Source organism: Carassius carassius, chromosome 41 (assembly GCF_963082965.1).
Source record: "Carassius carassius chromosome 41, fCarCar2.1, whole genome shotgun sequence".
Lineage (NCBI taxonomy): Eukaryota > Metazoa > Chordata > Actinopteri > Cypriniformes > Cyprinidae > Carassius > Carassius carassius.
Genome location: NC_081795.1, coordinates 12,443,523 through 12,467,115, shown reverse-complemented (window position 1 = coordinate 12,467,115; position 23,593 = coordinate 12,443,523). Strand labels below are relative to the sequence as shown.

General features: G+C 40.3%; 1 protein-coding gene across 1 annotated transcript in view; it reads left to right on the top strand.

Moving 5' to 3' along the window:
- LOC132122760 (glutamate receptor ionotropic, kainate 4-like) overlaps positions 1-23,593 on the top strand; it is a 351,304-nt gene that overhangs the window by 191,989 nt on the left and 135,722 nt on the right. The window contains exons 4-5 of the mRNA XM_059533136.1: positions 8,974-9,138; positions 23,251-23,348. Coding sequence (XP_059389119.1) covers positions 8,974-9,138; positions 23,251-23,348 — 263 coding nt within the window. The remainder of the gene's footprint in view (positions 1-8,973; positions 9,139-23,250; positions 23,349-23,593) is intronic.

Genomic DNA, 23,593 nt, shown 5'->3' with positions numbered 1-23,593 from the left:
CAGCACCGCTGGGTTAAAATCGAGCACGATTTTCAACCCAAACTTGGGTTAAAACAACCCAAAGTCCTACCCAACGGTCTCAACCCAGCATTTGGGTTGAAAAAACAAAAAACTACACCCTTAAAAATGGGTGACGCTGCAGCGGTGGTGCTCGCTATGGTAAAAAGCACATTCTGGTTGGCCACCTAATGTATTTCCCAAAGCTTGCCTACTCCTCTAATATATGATGACCAGATGTCCCAGTTTTCTGGGGACAATGCTGGTTTTTGGTGTCATGTCCCCATTTTTAAGGGTGTAGTACAAGTAGGCACATTGGGATGCGCAAAACAAGTCACACAAGTCTTTTGAATCATTCATTTAACTGATTTGTTCAAAACCACTTATTTATTCAGGAACTAAACAAGTGACTCAAATCTTTGGATCAACTGCTTCTTTCAAGAACAGAAACATGCTACAGTGTTGCTTATAAAGTCACACCTGTTCTGCATCGTTTGGATTTATTTTCATTGGCGGAGTAAAAACAGAGTGTAGTACTGTGTCTAAAATGTAAGTTACTAAATATGTACATTTGTTGAACTGTTCTATCACCCCTGTTTTTCAACATGGAAGTAAATCGTTTTCTGTGAATATGCCAGGTGTCTGATTCATTAGCCATTATAGGTAAATGACTAGAAGTAGTACAGTAAACTGTGAAACTACTTATGCTAAAATGAATTTGTTTATAATTTAGATAAACAATGAAAATATTAATATAACAAATAGAGCAATAAAACATAAAGGAGCATACATAAATGATCAAACATGATTGTGGCCTCAGTTAAGCTCATGATATGCCTTTATACTTAAAAAATAGAGGATATTACAATAACAAAAAAAAAAAAAAAAAAAAAAAACCTCTCCAACTAAATGTTTTGTGACAATTACCATTTAGTTCAGTTGAAATGTAAATTAATATATATATATATATATATATATAATTTAACTTAATTTATAAAACCATAGTTTTACATTTTAATTGCTTTTTTCCTTTTACTTTTTTTTTTACCTGATCAAAAATGTATATTGGTAAAGCATCCTAAATACAATGGGCCCTATCATACACCTGGCGCAAGGCGCAGGGAAGGTGTTTTGCTAGTGTGTTTCGCTTTGTTGGCACATTGCTATTTTGAGGAACTGAAAAGTCGATGGCTCAATATTTTTTTTTTTTTTAGAGCGTGTTAGTAGATAATAGTTAATGGTTTCATCTCTGGAGATTCGTTCTGTCTTTGTGCTTGCAAATTCTGCTGTGTAAATAACAAATCCATCATGGCTCGAACGCAACTGCCTCTTTCAGGGAATGGGAGATGACACTCTGATTGGTTTATTGCATGTTATGCCCCAAAAACACCCATTACTCATTAAGAGAACAGAGACAACCCGTTTAGACCATGCGCCCAGGTGCACCAACTTTTTCATTAAACTAGCTAAAGTGGATTTGGACATGTCCTGAGTGCACCTGCGCTGTGCGCTTTAGACCATGTGCTTTGATCCTTAAAATAGGGCCCATTATTACAAAAGACATTCAGAAATGTATTAAATCTTAATACTTTAAGCAAAATGTTAACACAGTGTGCTCTTTATCACATCATTTAATTTACAAATCAGCAGGATGGATATTTTGTCAAAACACTTAAAAGGCAAAAGAGTAACTATATTGAAGTCTTCTTCGCATTAGTAACACTCTTTAAAAAAATCATGCGCTTAAAATCCAGCTTTCTGATGAGATGCAGTAACAATTTATTTTGTACAACATCAAGCTTTTTTTACTGTATGTTGGTAAAGCTCTTTTAGTTGTTTGAAGGAAATTTAATGAGTGTGCTAAAATGTCATTACTGTTGACAGTTTGTTAATTGATAATCAGTCTAGTATAATGGCTGTTTAAATGTCAGAATCAAGATTCTGCTGCTCAATTCAAGCCTCATTTTGATCTAACTGTTTAAACAGAAAAGCATATTTAATGGCAGTTAGTGTGTTTTAAGGTGATGCAATTGTCCATTTCATCTGCATTTAGTCACTCTGGTTGATTAAGTGTGTGATTATGCTCATTTAATAGGCATTTTTATATTGGACAACCCATTTGAATGATGAGTTCCTCTCTTCTCGCACTATGCCATCCTCCATGGCTGGTCTGTTTTGACTACTGTTAGCCAACGGCCCAGTGGGAGCAGTTGCAAAAGGTGAATTTGAGAGTTTAGTGGCTTTATTATGGAGACAATGTAGTGTTGAATGGGCCTTTGGGACATACTATAACCCCCCATGTACTGTATTGTTAGATCAAATGGTTTGTTTCAGTGTTTCTTTAGCCTCCAGGATACATAGTGGTTTGCGAGCTACACAGGTTAATAGCTAGAAGAAATATAGTGCAAAAGAATCTTCAAATACAGAGTGCACATAAACAAATGCTAAAATAATTCTATAATGCAGTGGGTAACATAAAGGAGGTATGTAATGCCTGGAGAGTATGAATTATGTATACATTAGCATTCCCATTTGTCTAAATTTGAGCTACTCAGCTGTGCAGGAATTAAGGCTCCATTATTTAGGAACTGTGGTGTTATTATGAGGTGCTATTATGAGGTTGACTTACCTGTCAAATAAAGCTCTGGTGTGCTTTTTTGGAGAGGGCAAGTTTGAAGTCTGGATTGTTACAAGCTCTTGGTGAATAAAGAAGATCTGTGAAGTTGCAAAGACTAAAGTCTCAAATCCAAAGAGATATTCTTTATAAAAGTTAACACTTGTCCACGCCCCCCTGAAACGGCTCGTTCTAACACACCCCCACATGTCTACGTCAGTATGTGGGAAGATCTGCATAATGCTACCCAGATGTTCACGCAAAGAAAGACGGCGTACCTTTTATTCTCATGTAGTATTGTTGTTGCCACTGCCGCTGCCGCCACCGCCGTGTCGTACAGTATAGACGCTGTGTGTTTCACTCTGAAAGCGAAACTACTTTGTTTGGCCTTCCAAAAGAGGAAGCTCCATGCCTGGAGCTGATCATGTTGGTCGCTGAGGAAATACAGTACATTAACTTTGAACTGTGGATCGCAGCATCGACTTTCACTGTGAAAGAAAGGGGCATCCAGCCCGGGATCTTCACATATGGTTGCTGCAAGACCAAGGTTATTCCTACCTTCCATAAATCGCCTTATTTTCAGTCATTTTTTACTTAATTTCTGAAACTGATAACCACTAAATCAGTGAGTGAAAGGCATTGCCTAGAAATGTACAATGTTAATGTCAGGATCTGGGTTGCCTCTCTCTCTCGCACGCACGCTCTCTCTCTCTCTCTCTCTCTCTCTCTCTCTCTCTCTCTCGCACTCATTTACTCACTCATCTCTCTCACACTCCAGTGCGCGCACATTTTCTTGTTTGCGCTCTGTCATCACCTGTTGATCATCGCAATCAGCGCTTTCGCTTTTCGCTTTGCGCTCACACCTGTGTCTTGTCTTGTCTAATTACTCGGTCTACTTCTGGCGTTTGTTCTCTCTGTCCAGGGTCGGATTATTGTGTGAGTTATGCCCTCGTATGCATGTCGACTGTAACCCTGTCTTGTCCTGTTTTATGTAGCAGCGTTCGCCTTAGTGTGCCCTGTCTCCTGTTCCCAGCCGTGAAGTGCCTCATCTGGAGTTTTACTCCGCTCAAGCAGCCCTACACCTGTGCGAAGTCCTGAGAGCAAGTCTTTTTCTGTTCGGCGCTGCCCATGGGCGTCAGTTTGGTTTGAAATGTGGTGGGGACAGAGACGCATTCAGAAGTGCATTTTCAGAAGTGGTGGGTACAATGATGCATTTTTTTTTTCATGCATCATGTTTTGAAATACGTCCTGTATCTTATTAATGTAAATAAATAAAAATGTATACAAAAATGTGATGATGTCCGACTTGTTTTATGAAGAAGAAAGCCGTACAAAGCATTAGACATATGATATATGACCCACTAATCTGCTTCATATCATCAGATAAGTACCATGTTGACAATATGACATGGCCATGACGTGGTTTAATGTACCTAAACAATGATTACCAATTTTCTCTTTCATGTTGCTTTGTTATAACCACTGAAAACGGGGAAAAAAATCTAACCCAAAATCGGGCCTCGCTCTACATTATCCCGCTTATTACATGGCTACCCACCAAATAAATCAATAATTTGACACAAAATATTGATTTAAAAAAGAGTTTATTGATTTAAACACTTATTTGTATTGTATTGTATACAATTGTATTGCTTCCGCTAAAGAAAATAGTTCCGTCTCTACGATTAGAATCCTGCCGCGTCCACAGCAACGCTCTGTTTTTCATGGCAACGGTGTTATTATCAAGAAATAACAGACAACACAACTTAAGCACTACAAATTTTATCAAGATTGAAAAAGCAAAAATACGTGTAGCACATGAACACTATTGACTATCACACCATGATCTGAATGCTCTCAATTCACAACAACATGCATCCATCCAATCTACATCAGGCATTTTGACTAAAACTTGATCCATTCCTCATCATCATCATCATCATCATCACAACTATTTCAGAATTCAGCAATAGATTCAAGCAATAATTAAACAAGATACTGACTACTCAACAATCATCTCCCCCAACACTTGCTGTATGAACGCAAACCGTAACTAGCTAATTAAGTTGGTGGCTAAGGAAGTCTAACGTAACATTAATTGCAAGAGAAGAATTAAAACAGCCGATCCCTTGTGTGCAAATGCACAAGACCTAGCTATAATACCAGCAAATCTTAATAAACATAAGTTATCGCGTCTTACCTTTGTGTCAATGGTCTGCAGACCCATGCTGTGTGTACAACAACATCCATTTGTTCTACAGGTTATCACTTTGATATGTTATAGTCCATGGCACTAGGATGCAACCTTGTGATATTGTATGAAGGCTAAATGACTTGCTCGTCTATGATACATTCGCCAGAAATTCTGGCCAATCCCAACAAAGACTAGGTAGCCTCGTTCCCGCTCGTTCACTGTCCATTTCAAACTGTCAACTCATTTGAAAAACATTCTTTAAAAAAAAGAAGCGCGATAGTCATATAGACGGTTTTATCGGGCGCACGCGCCTGGACCTAAGTTAACTTCCGGTCTGTGTTGTGTATATCGGTCTGGCTGCAGTGCCTTCTACAAACGCGGTTAAAGTCAAGGCGATGAGTAGACTGAGGGCTCAGGTGGTTGTGCTGCGGGATGTGTTTCCCATACATTTATTTATTTTTGGAAACTCACCACAATTTTAAAACTGATCGATTTTCAAAAAGGCTTCGCTGAATAAACATGAGTAACGTTATGTACTGCACGTTTAATAATAATAATCCCTTACATTTATATGTTTAAATATCAAAACGAGGCACAGGTGTTTTTTATATCGCTGTATTTCTGAAGGAAGACTTGCATGTTATATGCCTGATAAAGCAGCGTGTGTGAGCGTACTTTGTTTACAGCTGTTACTGGGGAAACCTCCATTTCTCGCGCTTTATGTCTATGCTTTAAAACATCTCCTATTGGCAAAGAATGGATTTGCATTCTCATTAAGTCCGCCTGATCCATGCAGCAAACATATTTTGTTTGTTATCAAAAAATATCTACTCTAGAGGGACTTGGCTGTTGTTATTGATTCTATTTGGAAGTCTACCGGAAGTTAAGTTAGGTCCGCAAAAGCGCGCATGCGCAGTAACGTTTGTTTATGTTGTTGCCGTTGAAACCGTCTATAGAGAAAATAATAACAGTGACACGATGACTCCCCCTCCCCCAACCTAGAACGTATCCCAATGTTACAGTTGTTGCAGTTTTAATGAACAGAAAAGCGTGTAGCCATCGCAGCAGCAGAACTCGAGGTTTAAAAACCCTCGAGTTCTTTTACTTTAAAAAAAAAAAAAAAAAAGTGGTGGGTACAAAATGACTCATGACGAAATCTGGGGGGGACGCGCCCCCCCCGTCCCCCCCGAAATCGACGCCTATGGCGCTGCCCCTCACGGCAGAGACTCTTCTGTCAAGCTTTTTAAGGAGAGTGTTTTTTGTTCTATTTCCATGCCATCTACCTTCGGCTGTTTTTGTTAAATAATAAAGGACTTCGATTTGAGCTACCTTTGCTTTTGGATCTTCTGACTCTTCACCTGACAGTTAAAACCTAAGTGGCAAGTAAACGACAGCGCAAAAATCCGTGCATTCAGTAGTGGTTAAATTTGACACACTGGTGCTTCTAGGTGTACATGCCCAGTTTTTTTTTATCTGGGTTTATCTCAATCATTTTTAACAACATTGAATTGTAAATTACATAATTTTAGAAGAAGTCAATGACTGGGAGATGTGAATGTTTTATTTAAAATCTGCTATGTACATTTGAAACCGGCAAAAGTTTTCATCTTTAAAGAGCTGGGGTGCTTTTATGGGGATGCAGGTGTGAATCTGATTGGCGTCATATCAAATTGTCAAATCTTAAACATTGCGATTTCCTGTGTTACTTCATTTCATCTATTAAAAAAAGGTCAAAAGTTTCAGTGTTTCAGGATCTTTGGTGCTTTATGGCAAAACAGGTTCAAATCTGTGACTCATCCAATTGTCCAATCTTTAACATCACCATTACTTGTCTAGCATTTACCATTACAAGACCAGACAGCCCAAAATCTTCCACCATTTAGGGGGTTGTTGCATTCATATGGGAAAAAATGTGTTTGCGTCTGGCATGCAACATATCTGATTCCCCCATTTTTATTTTATTTTTTTCTGACTGTCTTTATTTCCCTATGAGTCAAATGCAAAAACTCCAAAAAGATCCCATTGTTTAGGAGTTGCTCATATGGGGAAAAATGGGTTAAAGTCTGGCCGCCAAACATATCCGATTCCCCAATCTTTGATCAATAATTTCCTGTCCTTCATTACTCCAATTCCAAAATGCCAGTAAATAAATTGAAATTGATTTAAAACATAGCAGTGCAAACACGCATTGCTGTTCATGCATTTCTGCTCATACCATAACTGTCGGCCTTGGTATCCATGCACATTACACAACATGTTTCATGCTCCGGCACGCACTGCTACTCACCATCAATTCCCCTAAAAGGGTCAGCAGTCGAGCCAAGACTGGAAGATTGAATAGAACCTCAGCTGCAGTGGAGCTCCACATTGCTCAGTCTCGTACCACAATGTCATTGTCCTGCGATCTCCCCTTCTGATAATTTTACCCTGCGCTAGGATTTAATTTAGAGCTGGCAATTCCAGTTTCTTGCTCTGACATCTACATTTGTGACTGCAGACTGGGGACAAGAACAGAACCTCAGGGCTCAGCGAGGGGCCAGTGTTTCCATTTGAAATTGCCCAGTTTCAGCTTTCTCCATTCGTGATGCGGGAACAGTCTTTTGGTATCGGCGGCCAGTACAGAATTAAAATCTTTTCTTGTAATCTTTTTCTTTTTCTGTTGAGGATAACTGTTTTAATGTGAATAAATGTATGCTTTAGCAATGCATTTACTGCGAACATTTGCTTTGACAGGTATTACTGATAGGAAATCTTCTGTAATGAATGTATATATAGGAATATATATATCCCTTATGAATCTGTTGGAAAGGCAAAAATGTATTTTTTTTCCTCACAGAGCACATTAGCTCAAATTGGACTCCTGTATATAGTAACTTAATTGCTTTTTACCCAAAAGCACATTTGAAAAAAAGTTAATAATGTGTGGCTTTACTGCCTTAACAGCTTTGCCACAAGCGAAAATACATTTAATCTCATTTACAACATACCGCAGATCTCCATTTACCATCTCTAAACAAACATCTCAATATTTATGGCAGTCTTAAGTGTATTGTTATTTATATTGCCCTTTTTTTAATAGGAGAACTCTCATGGCTTATTCAGTCTAGTATGAATTAAACGATTAAAGCTTTCTGAATCAATTCAGTTCTATTTTATGCATAATGTATTTTTTTTAATGAAGATTGTACAGTCCATGCAAGATTGGTCCAAGGGTTGTGCTTATTTCCAGTGCAATGTTTATGAACATGAATTCTTCTAACATACTGTTCTGTCAAGGTTTGACAACTGGCTCAAAAATAAAAATTCTAATCGTGCACAATTTCAGCACTACAGTGTAAATAAAGCACTTTCAGGGCAATGCATGCGAGTCATGGAACAAATTCAGGGTCACTGGAGAACTAATTATGTGTTGGCTTGAAGATTGGTGGAAAAACAAAACATTTCAATATGCCAGCATGACAACAGAAATATCACAACAAGGATAGTTTGAAAATAGGCTGACATTTATCAAAAGTGTCAGACGCTCACCTAGGCCTATAGTTCTGTTGATGTGATGTCAGGGGCTTGGATTAAGCTTTCCTTCTGCAATTTTGCTTAAAAAGCAGGACTTTTGCTATTGAAATATTCAAATATTCGTCAAATATAACAGTGATAAAAATGTAAATGTTATTTGCTTTACGCAGATTTTTATATCCCTGAGTACTAGAAACTGGTTGCTGCATATATTGCTACTAAGCCTTGTGTCAACTCACCATGGAATAGACATATTCAAAGTGGATTGAATATTATACGGGTTCACAAAAGTGGACATGCAGTATGTACACTAATAGCACTAAGGAGCTAGAAACTGTTAACATACTGCAAGGATTTTATTATTATTATTTTTTTTTAGTTTATTTACTGGACAACATTGTGACAGTATCATTCATAACAAAAAACCTACATGGAGCGTTTGTATCAGTCTAGTAACAAAACAACAGCATTAATCTTGTCTAATGTAAGCGAATGCACTTCAATATGCACACAAAGGCGACCCAAATCCTACATTTCCGTTATTCTTCATTGTGTTTAATGATTTCTGTTGTATCTCTTTTGTCAAAGTTGTGTTGTTCAAAATATTTCATCTCACTTTTTCGTTCTCTCTCTGTCCCCTTGAACTGTGTCTCAGCTGCCATTCTTGATGACCCGATGGAGTGTAGCCGCGGGGAGCGATTGGCCATCACTCTGGCGAAAGACAGCATCAACCGTTCCAGCAACCGCTCCACCACAGGCAAACTAGAGGTGGACATTTTTGAGCTGCTCCGAGACAGTGAATACGAGACAGGGGAAACTAGTGAGTATTCACATATTTGATCATTTCTGAGGTGGATGTAATTTTACAAATAGTATAATTTTTCTACAATATACCTAAAAACAATTATAATGTTTTTTATATTTTATTTAGTAAATTTTTATATGCAATATTTATTTATATTACATAATACTGTATATTCAATTAAGCACTACGGTATATAGCAGTTTTTATACATTTAAAATCATGCACTCACATTTCCACAGATGGACATGCAGGTATAAAACAATTTGCATGCTGTATTTGTCGAATCAGTGCTAATAATTGATTACATTAAGAAATGTGTAATATTTTACTAATTATATGCATATGTTAAATTTATAATACTTCTTTTTAATATATTTTAATATAATAATTAATATAAATGGTAACTAATATTAAATAGTACTTCTGACAAATCAGTTTAAAATGAAGCACCCTCAGGTTTGTACAGATGGACAAGCTGTTATAAAACAAGTTGCATGCTGTGTTTGTCTAATCAATGCTTTTAATCTCATAAATATGCAAATAAGAATATATCAACCCAGGTTTTACAAGTGTACAGTGGGAAATCTCACTGCCTAGTGACCTGTAATTAATTATTACCCAATAGTGGAAAACATGGAACCAGATAAACTAGGATTCCCTGTCAAGGGAACTTCGAACTGCGTCCTCTGAGGGAACACTATGGGGAACACCTCGTCGTGACCCGTGTCTGAAGCATACTTTGAAAAACGCCAACGTGTTGGCCGGCGACAGCCTCTGACGTCACTACCAGCGCGACTATAAATACCTGCCCGTAGGACCCGACACTTATCTTCTTCGTCTTCATTGACTGTTTTGTTTGAAGCGTGCATCTGAGAAACGACCAAAACGGTAAGAGCGATCTATTATTATTATCATCATGGCTTCCACTAGCAAGGCGTTTAGACGGTGTGTGCATCCGTGTCAGCGTTATCTGACACCCGATGACACACACACTCTTTGCGTCTCTTGTTTGGGTGAAGAGCACGCTCTCCGGCGGCAAACGAGAGTGAACTTCGGGAGGAAGATGCGTTGTCATTAACCCATTCTGACACTGAAGTTAGTGCTCTGCTGGGTTCTACCCAGAAAGAGCAGGAGATGTCTGAGAGTGGCGAAGAAGCTGAGGCTGAGCCTTCTCAATCCTCCTGCCCTGCGTATGAGGAGCTGTTAGAGGTTATGGAATCGCGCCACGGCAAAATTAGACTTGCCATGGAAGCGTGCCAGAAAGGTAACGTCACGAGGTCGCCTCGATGAGCGTTATTTGTCTGACCATAGTCCTCCAGCCCAGGTGAGCCTTCCATTCTTGTCTGACTTGCATGCAGAAGTCGAAAAGGAATGGAAGAGGCCGTTTTCCTCTCACATCCATCGGTTTCAGCATATGAGCTATGCTAATATCGAGGGCATGCACGAAAACAGCTATGAGAGGATCCCCCCTGTAGAAGAGACGCTGGCTAGCTATCTCTCTGTGGGTGAAACGTCCTCTCTTAAATCTCCCTCTTTGCCACCTAAGCCCCTCCAGGATACATCTCGCTTAAATGGCAAGTCATAAGCGGCAGCAGGTCAGGCTGTGGCTTCGTTGCACACGATGGTGGTGCTTCAGGCTTACCAGGCTGACCTGCTGAAGGACCTGGACACAGGTGAGGGCCTTTCACCTGACCAGGTAGCCGAGCTGCGCCGCACCACAGACCTCTCTCTCCGGGCTACCAAGCAGAGAGACATCTGTGGGTGAACCTGGCAGACATTGGGAGGGAAGAAAGGGGGTTTCTTCTCGATGCTCCAGTCTCGCCTTCTGAGCTTTTCGGTACCTCCGTCGAGATGGTGGTCGAAAAGTTCAGGGAGGCAAGGGCGCGCTCAGCTGCTTTTAAATCCTTCATTCCACGAAGGTCCAGGTCCGAGCCCGAACAACAAAGGGGTCCTGGCCCATCTCGATCTGAGGATCGTAGACGGGCGCAGAAGGCTAGTGTCGCGGCTCGCGCTCCTCCCCCGCCTAAGGGCAGGGGCAAGAGGAACCGCGGGTCACGGAGAGGTAAGCAGGGTCTGAGGGATGTGATTCAGACGAGGCAGCGTCCTCGCCCGGATCAGAGCGATAGGAAAACCTAGTAGCTCCGGATGTTTTTAACCTCTGTTTTAACTTCTGTTTTTATCCTCCCCTGCCTTATTCGCCTGTAGCCACCAGCTCTCCACCTGATCGAGGTTAGGTGGAAAGTCTCTTACATAACAGTCTCCTTTCCTGGACCTATGATGTTTTGATTGGTTTTATGTTCATAGTAACCGCCTTACTGACGGTCCGGACCAGAAGGGGGGCGCCCCGCAAGCGGGACTCCAGTACAGGAGGGTGGGTGAGTACGTAACCCTTGCTTTACCTGCTTATGGATGTTGTGTTGCTGGTGGTTATATGTCTACTAACAAACTCTGTGAGTTTCCTTTACAGTGCTCTGGAAATAGCTAGGTGGCCAAGATCACAGGCTTTCGGTAGGCAGCCGCGCCGCATGGGTTCCGCCCCCCCGGGGCGCGACACCCACCGCGGAGTAAGACCCGCGCGTGGGAAGCAAGCGCTCTGCGGTTGTCCATCCCACACCCCCTCCCGAGGAGCCTGGCTGATCATCAGAATTGGCACAGCACTGCAGGGAATTCCATGGATGTCCGGCCAGGTCACCCTGAGGGGCCGCCTGGCCGCTTGGCGCATCCGGGGAGGTGGTAGTTATGGAGTCCTCTGTATGTACTGCCTCAGGTGATGCTCCCCTCACTTGAGGGTTGGAGCTCACCTCTCCCGTGCGATCCAGCGCCTCTGCGATGCTTGGGAACCTTTCTGTACACACGCTAAGTCAGTGTACTTTCTCAAAACCACATGGTGGTCAGTGTGCACGTGAACACTTTGCACACTGTCTGAAATCCACGTAAGTGGTAAGTGTGCACGCAAGACTTTGCGCACTTTCTAAAATCCTGTACGGTAGGGGTTACGCGCTCTGCTTCATTCCCTTTCTTAAGAAGATTAGCCCTGGGTTCCATGGGCTTCATTCAACCGGTGTGTATTTGTTATACACCTCAAGCATCGCTTCCCCTCAATATGAGGGGCTTGGGTGGACTCCCACATATTGTGGTTATCAGGTAGTAGGCTTCATCAGGTCTCTCTGAAGGTGAGCTCCCACATACTGTGGTTGACAGGTAGTAGGCTTCACCAGGCCTCCCTGGAGATTTAGCTCCCACATACTGTGCGTTTCCACTAAATAGCATATTGTGGTTTTCAGATAGTAGGCTTCACCAGGTCTCTCTGAAGGCGAGCTCCCACATACTGTGGTTGCCAGGTAGTAGGCCTCACCAGGCCTCCCTGGAGATTTAGCTCCCACATACTGTGCGTTTCCACTAAATAGCATATTGTGGTTTTCAGATAGTAGGCTTCACCAGGTCTCTCTGAAGGCGAGCTCCCACATATTGTGGTTGCCAGGTAGTAGGCCTCACTAGGCCTCCCTGGAGATTTAGCTCCCACATACTGTGCGTTTCCACTAAAAAGCGAGCTCCCACGGTTTGTGGTTGTCAGGTAGTAGGCCTCACCAGGCCTCCCTGGAGTCGAGTTCCATATTACTTTCAGTTTCCACTTGAGGTGGTTATCTGGTAACAGGTAGTAGGCCTCTCTAGGCCTCTCTGTAGGAGAACTCCCACATACTGTGGTTATCAGGTAGCAGGCTTCACAGGTCTCTCTGAATGTGAGCTCCCACATACTGTGGTTGTCAGGTAAACTTTCAGTATACACGCTAAGCCTGTGTACTTTCTCAAAACCACATGGTGGTCAGTGTGCACGTTAACGCTTTGCGCACTGTCTGAAATCCACGTAAGTGGTAAGTGTGCACGCAAGACTCTGCGCACTTTCTGAAATCCACGTAAAGTGGTTAGTGTGCACGCAAGATTCTGCGCACTTTCTGAAATCCTGTACGGTAAGGGTTACGCGCTCCACTTCGTTCCCTTTCTTGAGATGATTAACCCCGGTGTTCCCTGGGCTTCATCCAACCGGTGTGTATTTGTTATACACCTCAAGCATCACCCCTCAACATGGGGGGCTGTGTGGGCAATTCTCGCTGTAGTTTAGCAGCGCTCCCCTTTTCTGAAAGGGTCACCTATGAGCATGCTGCTCGGAGCTCGAGAGAGCATCGCACTATCCCCTCTGGCTTCCTCTGACTCATCCAGCTCCTTTGGGGGCTGGACGCCATGGTACAGGCATGGCCGAGGCTTCATCTGTACGTTCCGTCCTCCAATTGCTCTGCTCCCGGGCCATTCCATCTACGAGCTGCTCTATCAGAGTTCCACGAGAGCCCCTCCTTAGAACAGTTTTTGTAAATCCATGTTATGGTAAGTGTGCACGTGAAGTCTTTGCACACTTTCTGAAATCCACACTGTGGTAAGTTCGCCCACTAGTACTCTGCGTTCTTTCTAAAATCCTATATGGTAAGGGCTTCGCGCGGCTGCTTCGTGCCCTTTCTTGAGTCGGTTAAAGCCCTGTTCATCTTGGGCACCACTCCACCCAGGTATCCTCTGATACCTATCTAGAACAGGGCGCCGCTACTATAGTACTGTTGGGACAGCTCTTTCGGCAAGTTTTTGCGAAAGCTAGCAGTAGCCCCTGTGTGACAGGCAAATACTTGGTAGAAGAAAGTGCCAGGTTCTTAGCCATATCCCTTTAAAGAAATCTTTTGTGATACCAAGCCTTCAGCTCTACCCCGGGCCAGGGCCCTACAGGTAAGTTGGGTATGTAGCTTAGGCCTTTGGCCATAAGGGATAATGTCATAGACAGCCGTCGAACCGTCCCAGGGGCGACTCCCAGTGAAGTGGTAGAGTTGGTACTTAGTGTTTGCCATGATTCTGGTCTGCACTCCCCTCAGCATGGCGGCGTGGGTATACTGTTCCCCATAGTGTCCCCTCAGAGGATGCAGTTCGAAGTTCCCTTGACAGGGAACGTCTCAGGTTACGAATGTAACCATGGTTCCCTGAGAGGGAACGAGACACTACGTCCTCTAGCTCCCTGCCATGCTTTGGACGCAAGCTTCACGAAGAAGATAAGTGACGGGTCCAACGGGCGCGTATTTATAGTCGCGCTGGTAGTGACGTCAGAGGCTGTCGCCGGCCAACACGTTGGCATTTTTCAAAGTATGCTTCAGACACGGGTCACGACGAGGTGTTCCCCATAGTGTCCTCTCAGAGGTTGCAGTGTCTCGTTCCCTCTCAGGGAACCATGGTTACATTCCTAACCTGAGACGTTATGTTTACAGTAGGAAAGTAGGATTATGTTTAAATGCAGAGCACAGATTCCTAGTATGGGATGCCACATGTCATGTCACACATTTACTTAGGTTTAAGGAAGGGATAATTCACTCAAAAAATGGAAATTGTGTCATTATTAATATAATGAAAATAGCTTTTTGTCCATACAATAGGAGTCAATGGAATCCAAAGTTGTTTGGACCCCAACCTTATTCAGAATATCTTCTTTTGTGCTTCGTTAATGAAAGGAAGTCAAACAGATTTGAAACAGCATGAGTGTGAGTAAATGATGGCATGAGTAAATAGTGAGCTATCTCTAACCAATTAGATGAAGGTGCATAATATACTGTATGCTAGGAACTATGATGATGCCTCTTCCTACTCCATATATTTGTTTTAGTTTAGTTTGAACATTTTTGCAGAACTCTTTAGTTTTAATTTTCACAGCGGTTCTTTAGCTTCCCCACCTGAATAATGGTACCTTAACTGTTAAGCTTTTATACAGCGGCTGTAGGCATTATAATGATTCACAGGTAGAGGCAAATTATGAGTTAATTGTGTCCTCACGTGGGCATTCTTTCTGCAAAACATGCACTGAATACTTATTTAAATAGCAAAACTTTGTAATCAATTTAAGTGTGAGCACATCCCTGCTGTATTTTTCTATTCTTTGTTTTTCTTTTTTTTTTTTTTTTACATCTTATAAACGAAATATCCATTTCTTGTTTTCAATATTTTCCAAGTTTTTAAATAAAGTACAGTGAGACGCATATAAATAGACTTACAGTATATAGATACATAATTAAAGTGTCTGTCAGTTTCATCTCTCCATATATTCTTGGCTGGTAGCAGATGATATATTCTTCAATAAAGAAATGGACCATTATGTGATTTTGATTATATTAACAGGGTTTCACTCATCACAGAATAAAGTTTGCCTTCTATTCTGCTATTCTGATTTATTTGTAGTCAGAAGGTATGCAGGAATTTATTGTAAATACATTTCATATTTACATTTAATATTTGTATCTTTGGTTACAGCAAAGTCACTCTTAAAGGTCAGCTGATACGCCATACAATACAAATTACATTACAGACATTTTAACACAAACTCCAATAAGAATAAATGTTAATTTGGAACTATATCAATCTGAATTTCAGATGTATTTATTAATGTGCTTATTTTACAATTTTACTTATTTGATTGGTGTCCTCGAAATGTGCAGTATCTGAAATATTATTTATTAATTTTATGTTGTTATATTTTGTTTTAAATTTTGCAAAATCATTTATTTACTTATTTATTTTAATTATGAGCATAATTTAAAGGGGAAAAGTTAGCAAGAATTTTGTTTTACATTTTGCAATTGCAGTAGCATAAATCTATCTGTTTACTTCCAGGTTTGAATCCCAGATTTTCATTATGGGCTCAGACTTTTGAACTTCACTCTGCCTTTTAAATTGAAAACCGGCAGTCAGTGGGTTTCAAACGAATAATGCAACTTTTGCTTTAATAGCTGCCAGTCAATCTTTGTGTTTTTCTTACTCTGAGGCTCTAGATTTAATAATGCTTCCCTTACAAATCCTGAATCAAACAGCATTGGAGAGAACAAAATAGAATTGCTCACTCAAAGAGGGATATTAAACATGACTGAGGTTCATTGTTGTCAATGAAAGTAGGCGGCACTAAAATCAGGAGAAGACGAGCTTTAATTTAAACAATCAGAGCTATTGAGACACATGGCAACTAAGGATGAAAAGCCTCTCCTGGTTTCTCTGGGCTTATGAGGCAGCGCCATTAAAATACCCCTCCTGATAAATATAAACAGCTTTCTTTCACTCCACGGTTAGTCGCATAACCCTGTTTGATCTAATTCAGAAATAGATCAGTGAGACTCCAAGGTAGGGAGAAATGTCACAGTGCCGCTACCTGCCCTACCATACTCCTATCTGAAATCGCCAAAGCCTGCATCTTCCCACATCGTGTGTGTTTGCATGTGGTCTGCATAGAGTTTGATTACCAGTGAAGCTCAGTGTAACCCAGCTTCCTAGAAGATAGAAGCAGACACAGAAATAACATCAAATTAAATAACAGATTATATGCATTAAAAACACTGAAAACGTAAACATTACTGTGAACAGATTAATTAATAATGTGAAAATATAAAAAAATGTCAAAGTTATAAATGTGACCAATAGCGTAATCTCTCACTTGGTAAATTCACCAATGAGATTGCGGTTGAATGACGTCACTTGACGTCCGCCATCGTGGCACTTCTAGAGAGCGCAGAACAGAGTTTGAGATCTTTTTCTCTGTGAACATCTGACGCGAGCGGAAGCTTCTCGCTGCCCCGGGAGATTCAATAATCCAAAACCAGAGAGAAATAATGTTAAGGGTTCAGAGAGAAGCAGAGTGTGTTGACATTTTGGAACAAATATGCTCTGGGATTTTCCTGTTTGACAGATGTACATGTGAATGAGTTCCTTGGCCAGGTTATTTTTTTTTTTCCTTCCTGTGATGTCTGTGAGAGTTTAGCTGAGTTCAGCTGCTGAATGTCACCTGGATATGGATTGATCAAAGTGTGAATTATTTTGAGTTCATTAAAGGAACTTTGGATTTATAGGTTATTCAGATTGTAAATTTTGTTTTAATTTGTTGTTGGTGTAAATGTTCAAAGAGTGATAACTACATAGGGTTTAATTAAAAAACAAGTCATTCAGACAAAGAAAAGACAACAAAGGGTTATTTCATATATATATACAGTACAGACCAAAATTTGGAAACATTACTATTTTTACTGTTTTTAAAAGAAGTTTCTTCTGCTCATCAAGCCTGCATTTATTTGATCAAAAATACAGAAAAAACAGTAATATTGTGAAATATTATTACAACTTAAAATAATAGTTTTCTATTTGAATATACTTAAAAAAAAATGTATTCCTGTGATGCAAAGCTGAATATCAGCATCATTACTCCAGCCTTCAGTGTCACATGTAACATCCAGTCTATCACATGATCATTTAGAAATCATTCTAATATTCTGATTTATTATGAGTGTTGGAAACAGTTCTGCTGTCTAATATATTTGATGAATAAAAGGTTAAAAAGAACTGCATTTATTCAAAATAAATATATATTAGTGGTGGACGGTTATCGGCGTTAACGTGCTGCGTTAACGGGAGACTCTTATCGGGCGATAAAAAAAATATCGCCGTTAATCTATTCTCAAAGTTGGGTTGAGAGCTGGGTCTATACTACGTGAGCTATGATGACTTTCACCTTGATATTTTAGCGCGGATGTATGCCTAAGGCCGGTAACACACTGGCTGTGTGGCTTGAGTGTGCGTTTCTGCTGCGTGTCAGTTGCGTGGCGGCTGCGTCGCATTTTCTGTGTCTTTACACACCAGAATCGTGCCTGACGCGGCGCTAGCACGCTGCTGCTGCTGTAGGTGACATAGAGGGAGGCCGCCAAAAGACCAGGATCTTGTCTTCACGACAACAATATCTATACTTCATGTTAACCATAAATATAAAGCCTACTGATAAAGGATACCGTCAACAATATTGTCAAAATATGTTTGACAGGTGCAATATTTGAAAATCGATAATTATTATTTTTTTTTTATTACATTTATATCTGAATTTTTCAACCTATAGACTTTCAAACATCAAAATGTCATTAATTAATATGTATTTGTGTACAAAATGACATATAAACATATTTTCCTATTCTATATTGCCTGGAAACGCTTCCAACACGCTTGCGTGTCGCGAGAAAAATAGGCGTCAGTTCTACAACCTCTAACCTGTTAACATGGGAGCCGAATTAAAAACGGACATGCCACGCAGCTGAGACGCTGTTTGCACCTTGTGTAATGTGGAATTCATTTACAGCTTTCTCAAGCAGTTTGTGATGCATTTTGGAGACAGGAGATTATCCCCTGGTCTAATGCATCACCTGTCTTGAGAAACCAGTTCTAAAAGACTTACTATTAGTCATTATTTTATTTGGGTAGCATACATATTCTGAATGTCAAAGTCAAAGTCACCTTTATTTATATAGCGCTTTAAACAAAATACATTGCGTCAAAGCAACTGAACAACATTCATTAGGAAAACAGTGTCAATAATGCAAAAATGATAGTTAAAGGCAGTTCATCATTGGATTCAGTTATGTCATCTCTGTTCAGTTAAATAGTGTCTGTGCATTTATTTGCAATCAAGTCAACGATATCGCTGTAGATGAAGTGTCCCCAACTAAGCAAGCCAGAGGCGACAGCGGCAAGGAACCGAAACTCCATCGGTGACAGAATGGAGAAAAAAACCTTGGGAGAAACCAGGCTCAGTTGGGGGGCCAGTTCTCCTCTGACCAGACGAAACCAGTAGTTCAATTCCAGGCTGCAGCAAAGTCAGATTGTGCAGAAGAATCATATGTTTCCTGTGGTCTTGTCCTGGTGCTCCTCTGAGACAAGGTCTTTACAGGGGATCTGTATCTGGGGCTCTAGTTGTCCTGGTCTCTACTGTCTTTCAGGGATGTAGAGGTCCTTTCTAGGTGCTGATCCAGCATCTGGTCTGGATACGTACTGGATCCGGGTGACTGCAGTGACCCTCTGATCTGGATACAAACTGGATCTGGTGGCCACGGTGACCTCGGAACAAGAGAGAAACAGACAAATATTAGCGTAGATGCCATTCTTCTAATGATGTAGCAAGTACATAGGGTGTTATGGGAAGTGTTTCCGGTTCCGGTTTACCTAATTAATGCAGCCTAAAAATCCTTTAACGGATTTGGATAATAAAAGCATATTAGTATGTTATGTGTATGCCAGGTTAAAGAGATGGGTCTTTAATCTAGATTTAAACTGCAAGAGTGTGTCTGCCTCCCGAACAATGTTAGGTAGGTTATTCCAGAGTTTGGGCACCAAATAGGAAAAGGATCTGCCGCCTGCAGTTGATTTTGATATTCTAGGTATTATCAAATTGCCTGAGTTTTGAGAAGGTAGCGGACGTAAAGGATTATAATGTAAAAGGAGCTCATTCAAATACTGAGGTGCTAAACCATTCAGGGCTTTATAAGTAATAAGCAATATCTTAAAATCTATGCGATGCTTGATAGGGAGCCAGTGCAGTGTTGACAGGACCGGGCTAATATGGTCATACTTCCTGGTTCTAGTAAGAACTCTTGCTGCTGCATTTTGGACTAGCTGTAGTTTGTTTACTAAGCGTGCAGAACAACCACCCAATAAAGCATTACAATAATCTAACCTTGAGGTCATAAATGCATGGATTAACATTTCTGCATTTGACATTGAGAGCATAGGCCGTAATTTAGATATATTTTTGAGATGGAAAAATGCAGTTTTACAAATGCTAGAAACGTGGCTTTCTAAGGAAAGATTGCGATCAAATAGCACACCTAGGTTCCTAACTGATGACTAAGAATTGACAGAGCAACCATCAAGTCTTAGACAGTGTTCTAGGTTATTACAAGCAGAGTTTTTAGCTCCTATAATTAACACCTCTGTTTTTTCAGAATTTAGCAGTAAGAAATTACTCGTCATCCAGTTTTTTATATCGACTATGCAATCCATTAGTTTTTCAAATTGGTGTGTTTCGCCGGGCTGCGAAGAAATATAGAGCTGAGTATCATCAGCATAACAGTGAAAGCTAACACCATGTTTCCTGATGATATCTCCCAAGGGTAACATATAAAGCGTGAAGAGTAGCGGCCCTAGTACTGAGCCTTGAGGTACTCCATACTGCACTTGTGATTGATAGCATACATCTTCATTCACTGCTACGAACTGATGGCGGTCATATAAGTACGATTTAAACCATGCTAATGCACTTCCACTGATGCCAACAAAGTGTTCAAGTCTATGCAAAAGAATGTTGTGGTCAATTGTGTCAAATGCAGCACTAAGATCCAATAAAACTAATAGAGAGATACACCCACGATCAGATGATAAGAGCAGATCATTTGTAACTCTAAGGAGAGCAGTCTCAGTACTATGATACGGTCTAAATCCTGACTGGAAATCCTCACATATACCATTTTTCTCTAAGAAGGTATATAATTGTGTGGATACCACCTTTTCTAGTATCTTGGACAGAAAAGGGAGATTCGAGATTGGTCTATAATTAACTAGTTCTTTGGCAGAGTTCAAATGAGCCATTTTAATCTAGATTAATCTTGTGTAATTAATCTAGATTAATTCCAAGATTACAGTGAGATTTTTCTAGATTAAAAAAATGAATCTATGCCCACCACTAATAAAAGACAAAAAGACTGTTTGTGCTGCCTCTAAATTGTCCAATCAGCGTCAAGTCACGTTTTGTGTAGTACCGCCCCTTTTTGGGCAATTTCTGTGAAACTGAGAATCGCCCCGAGAGCTCTCATAGACTTCAATTCAATTTTTTCGAACTGCAGGCACTGCAATGCAATCTCAGTTCCGGGAGGGCTAGCCCTAACGTGCTTTCGTCATTGTGCGTAATCTTAACTTGAGCAACGACTAATGGGAACAGTGACATCCAATAATATTAAAAAACTATTTTAAATTTTAACAACAAGAAAAAAATTTAAAACTACTTTAATATCTTTATAAAATGTGAAAAAAAAGTCCACCTCCTGTAGACTACACTTGATTTCCAACTGAGAGCAGTTGACCTGCGAAATGAACACTTGTGTATTAACTGTAGCAGTGTGTAGTGATCCTAAAAATGCAGCTCATCACCATTCAGGGCAGCGCAGTGATGTGCTTGCAGTGTGTTATGGGAACACAAGTAACAGAGGCTGCCACTGGTGTCTCCATTTACATTTTCACTATGAGATTATGAGTTAAAAAATAAAACTCTGCATCTATTGGTGCTTTTTAATCACAGCATTTCTCTTTCCTTTATTCACAGCATGTCGTGCTTAAGTGCTCAGAGCACCAGTATGTGGCCAACAAAATCATAATTACAAAAGAGAGCGACAAAAAAAGTGACTTGATGTGAGGCCAAGTATGGTGTCCCATACTCAGATTTTGTGTTCACAGTAGTGAACACACACACCCAGAGCAGTGGGCATCCATTTTTTATTTATTTTCATTTTGTTAGTTTTTTTGCTGTGGTGCCAGGGAAGCAGTTGGGGATTCAGTGCCTTGCTCAAATACACTTCAATTGTGGTATTGAGGGTGGAAGAGAGTGCTGGTCATTCAATCCCCCCACCAACAATGCCATTACTGAGCCTTGAATCAATGACCTTCAGGTTACAAGTCAGACTCTCTAACCACTTCAGACCGATGCCTCGCTTGTGTGCTAGAGGGTGAGAAACAAATCTTCCTTGCACTCCTCCGTCTGCTCCTAATCACAAATATGATTTCAGGACACACTTCACTCAAAGGTCAGCTAATAATAAAATGTAATTTTGTGTGAGAGACTGAAAAAGATTAATTACAGTGCCAAGCTTCTGATAGGCTAGATTGTGATTGTAGTGAGTTCTTTAAAACCTGATCTTGAATAAAATTGAATTATTTGGGTTTTGCACGAATTTTTAGAACAGATTGAGTGGACACCAAGATATCAAATTTTGGCTGATAAGCATGGACCATTAGCCTCTGTTGGTAGATTCAGTAACTACACCATCTGGACCCAAAAATCATATTTCTCTATTGAAGGGGAAGTCGTGGCCTAATGGTTAGAGAGTTGGACTCGCAATCGAAGGGTTTTGAGTTCAAGTCTCGGGCTGGCAGGAATTGTGGGTGGGGGGAGTGCATGTACAGTGCTCTCTCCACCCTCAGTACCACGACTTAGGTGCCCTTGAGCAAGGCATCGAACTCCCAACTGCTCCCCGGACACCGCAGCATAAATGGCTGCCCACTGCTCCGGGTGTGTGTTCACAGTGTGTGTGTGTGTGTGTGTTCACTGCTCTGTGTGTGAGCACTTCGGATGGGTTAAATGCAGAGCACGAATTCTGAGTATGGGTCACCATACTTGGCTGAATGTGATGTCACTCACTTACAAAGTAGGCATTTGTTCTAATGGAATACATCTGTTTGCAAGCAACATGTAAATATTTTAAATACAGCACTGTATTATAGTAGATGAGTCCCCAAATTATGTACTTACTATTAAAGTTGTTAATATTATGGTGATGACTATTATTTATTGTCATAATTATTCTTAATTGTTATTATTATTTTAATAATTTTTATTCATTTTATTAGTTATTCTTAATAATAATACTAATAATAACAGTTGCTTATATTACAATGGTGATTATTTTATAATTAATAATTGTTATTGCAGTTATTAATTAATGATTTTTATTCTGTTGCTGTTATAATCATTAATCTGTTGTTGTTGTTGTTAGAATAATAATAATACTTGTTTTTTATTTATTTATTTATTTCAGCTGAGTCTCTTTTACCTTATATATTTACCTGAATAACTCCCTGAGATTTTAAGATTTAATAAAAACAATAATAATTAAGGAACACATTTGCATGGTCAAGGTTCTCTGACATTGATTAATGGTCACATGACGCAAACCCCCTGCAATTTGTTTACGAACCCCAGTTTAGGAAACCTTGACCTAATGTTTAATTCACTTTATGTATTTCTATTTTTATATCAATATGGTACAAGGTTGATCAATGCGATTAAGCAAGTTATAATAATATGTAATTGTCATGTAATTTGGAATCAGTTTCGGAATACATTTTGTAAGTAATCTACCCAGCACTGATCCTTGAATTAAAATAAGACAGCAGCACTCTTGGCAGGGTTACATCTTGCTTTCCTTCTGCTCCCTGTCTGTAATAAATGACAGTTGTTTTTTCCTTAATTATTGACAGTGTGCCAGATCATGTCCAAGGGGGTTGTGGCGGTCCTGGGCCCCTCTGCCAGTCCGGCATCTAACTCTATCATCAGTAATATCTGCGGTGAGAAAGAGGTGAGTGTTGGAATTGGCTCTGATGACCTTTTCTATCATCAGTTCAACATACTAAAGCCCAGATCATATTACCAAGTAATCATTCATATCATTACTGTAATGACCGGAGTGGTCGGTGACACGCTCTAAAGATGATCCCTAATCACAGCAGATGAACACGACAACCATATGACCAGTGTTAAGCCATGACTACAATGTTCAGCTCTAATGAATAAATGCATAAATGATTATTGACACAACATACT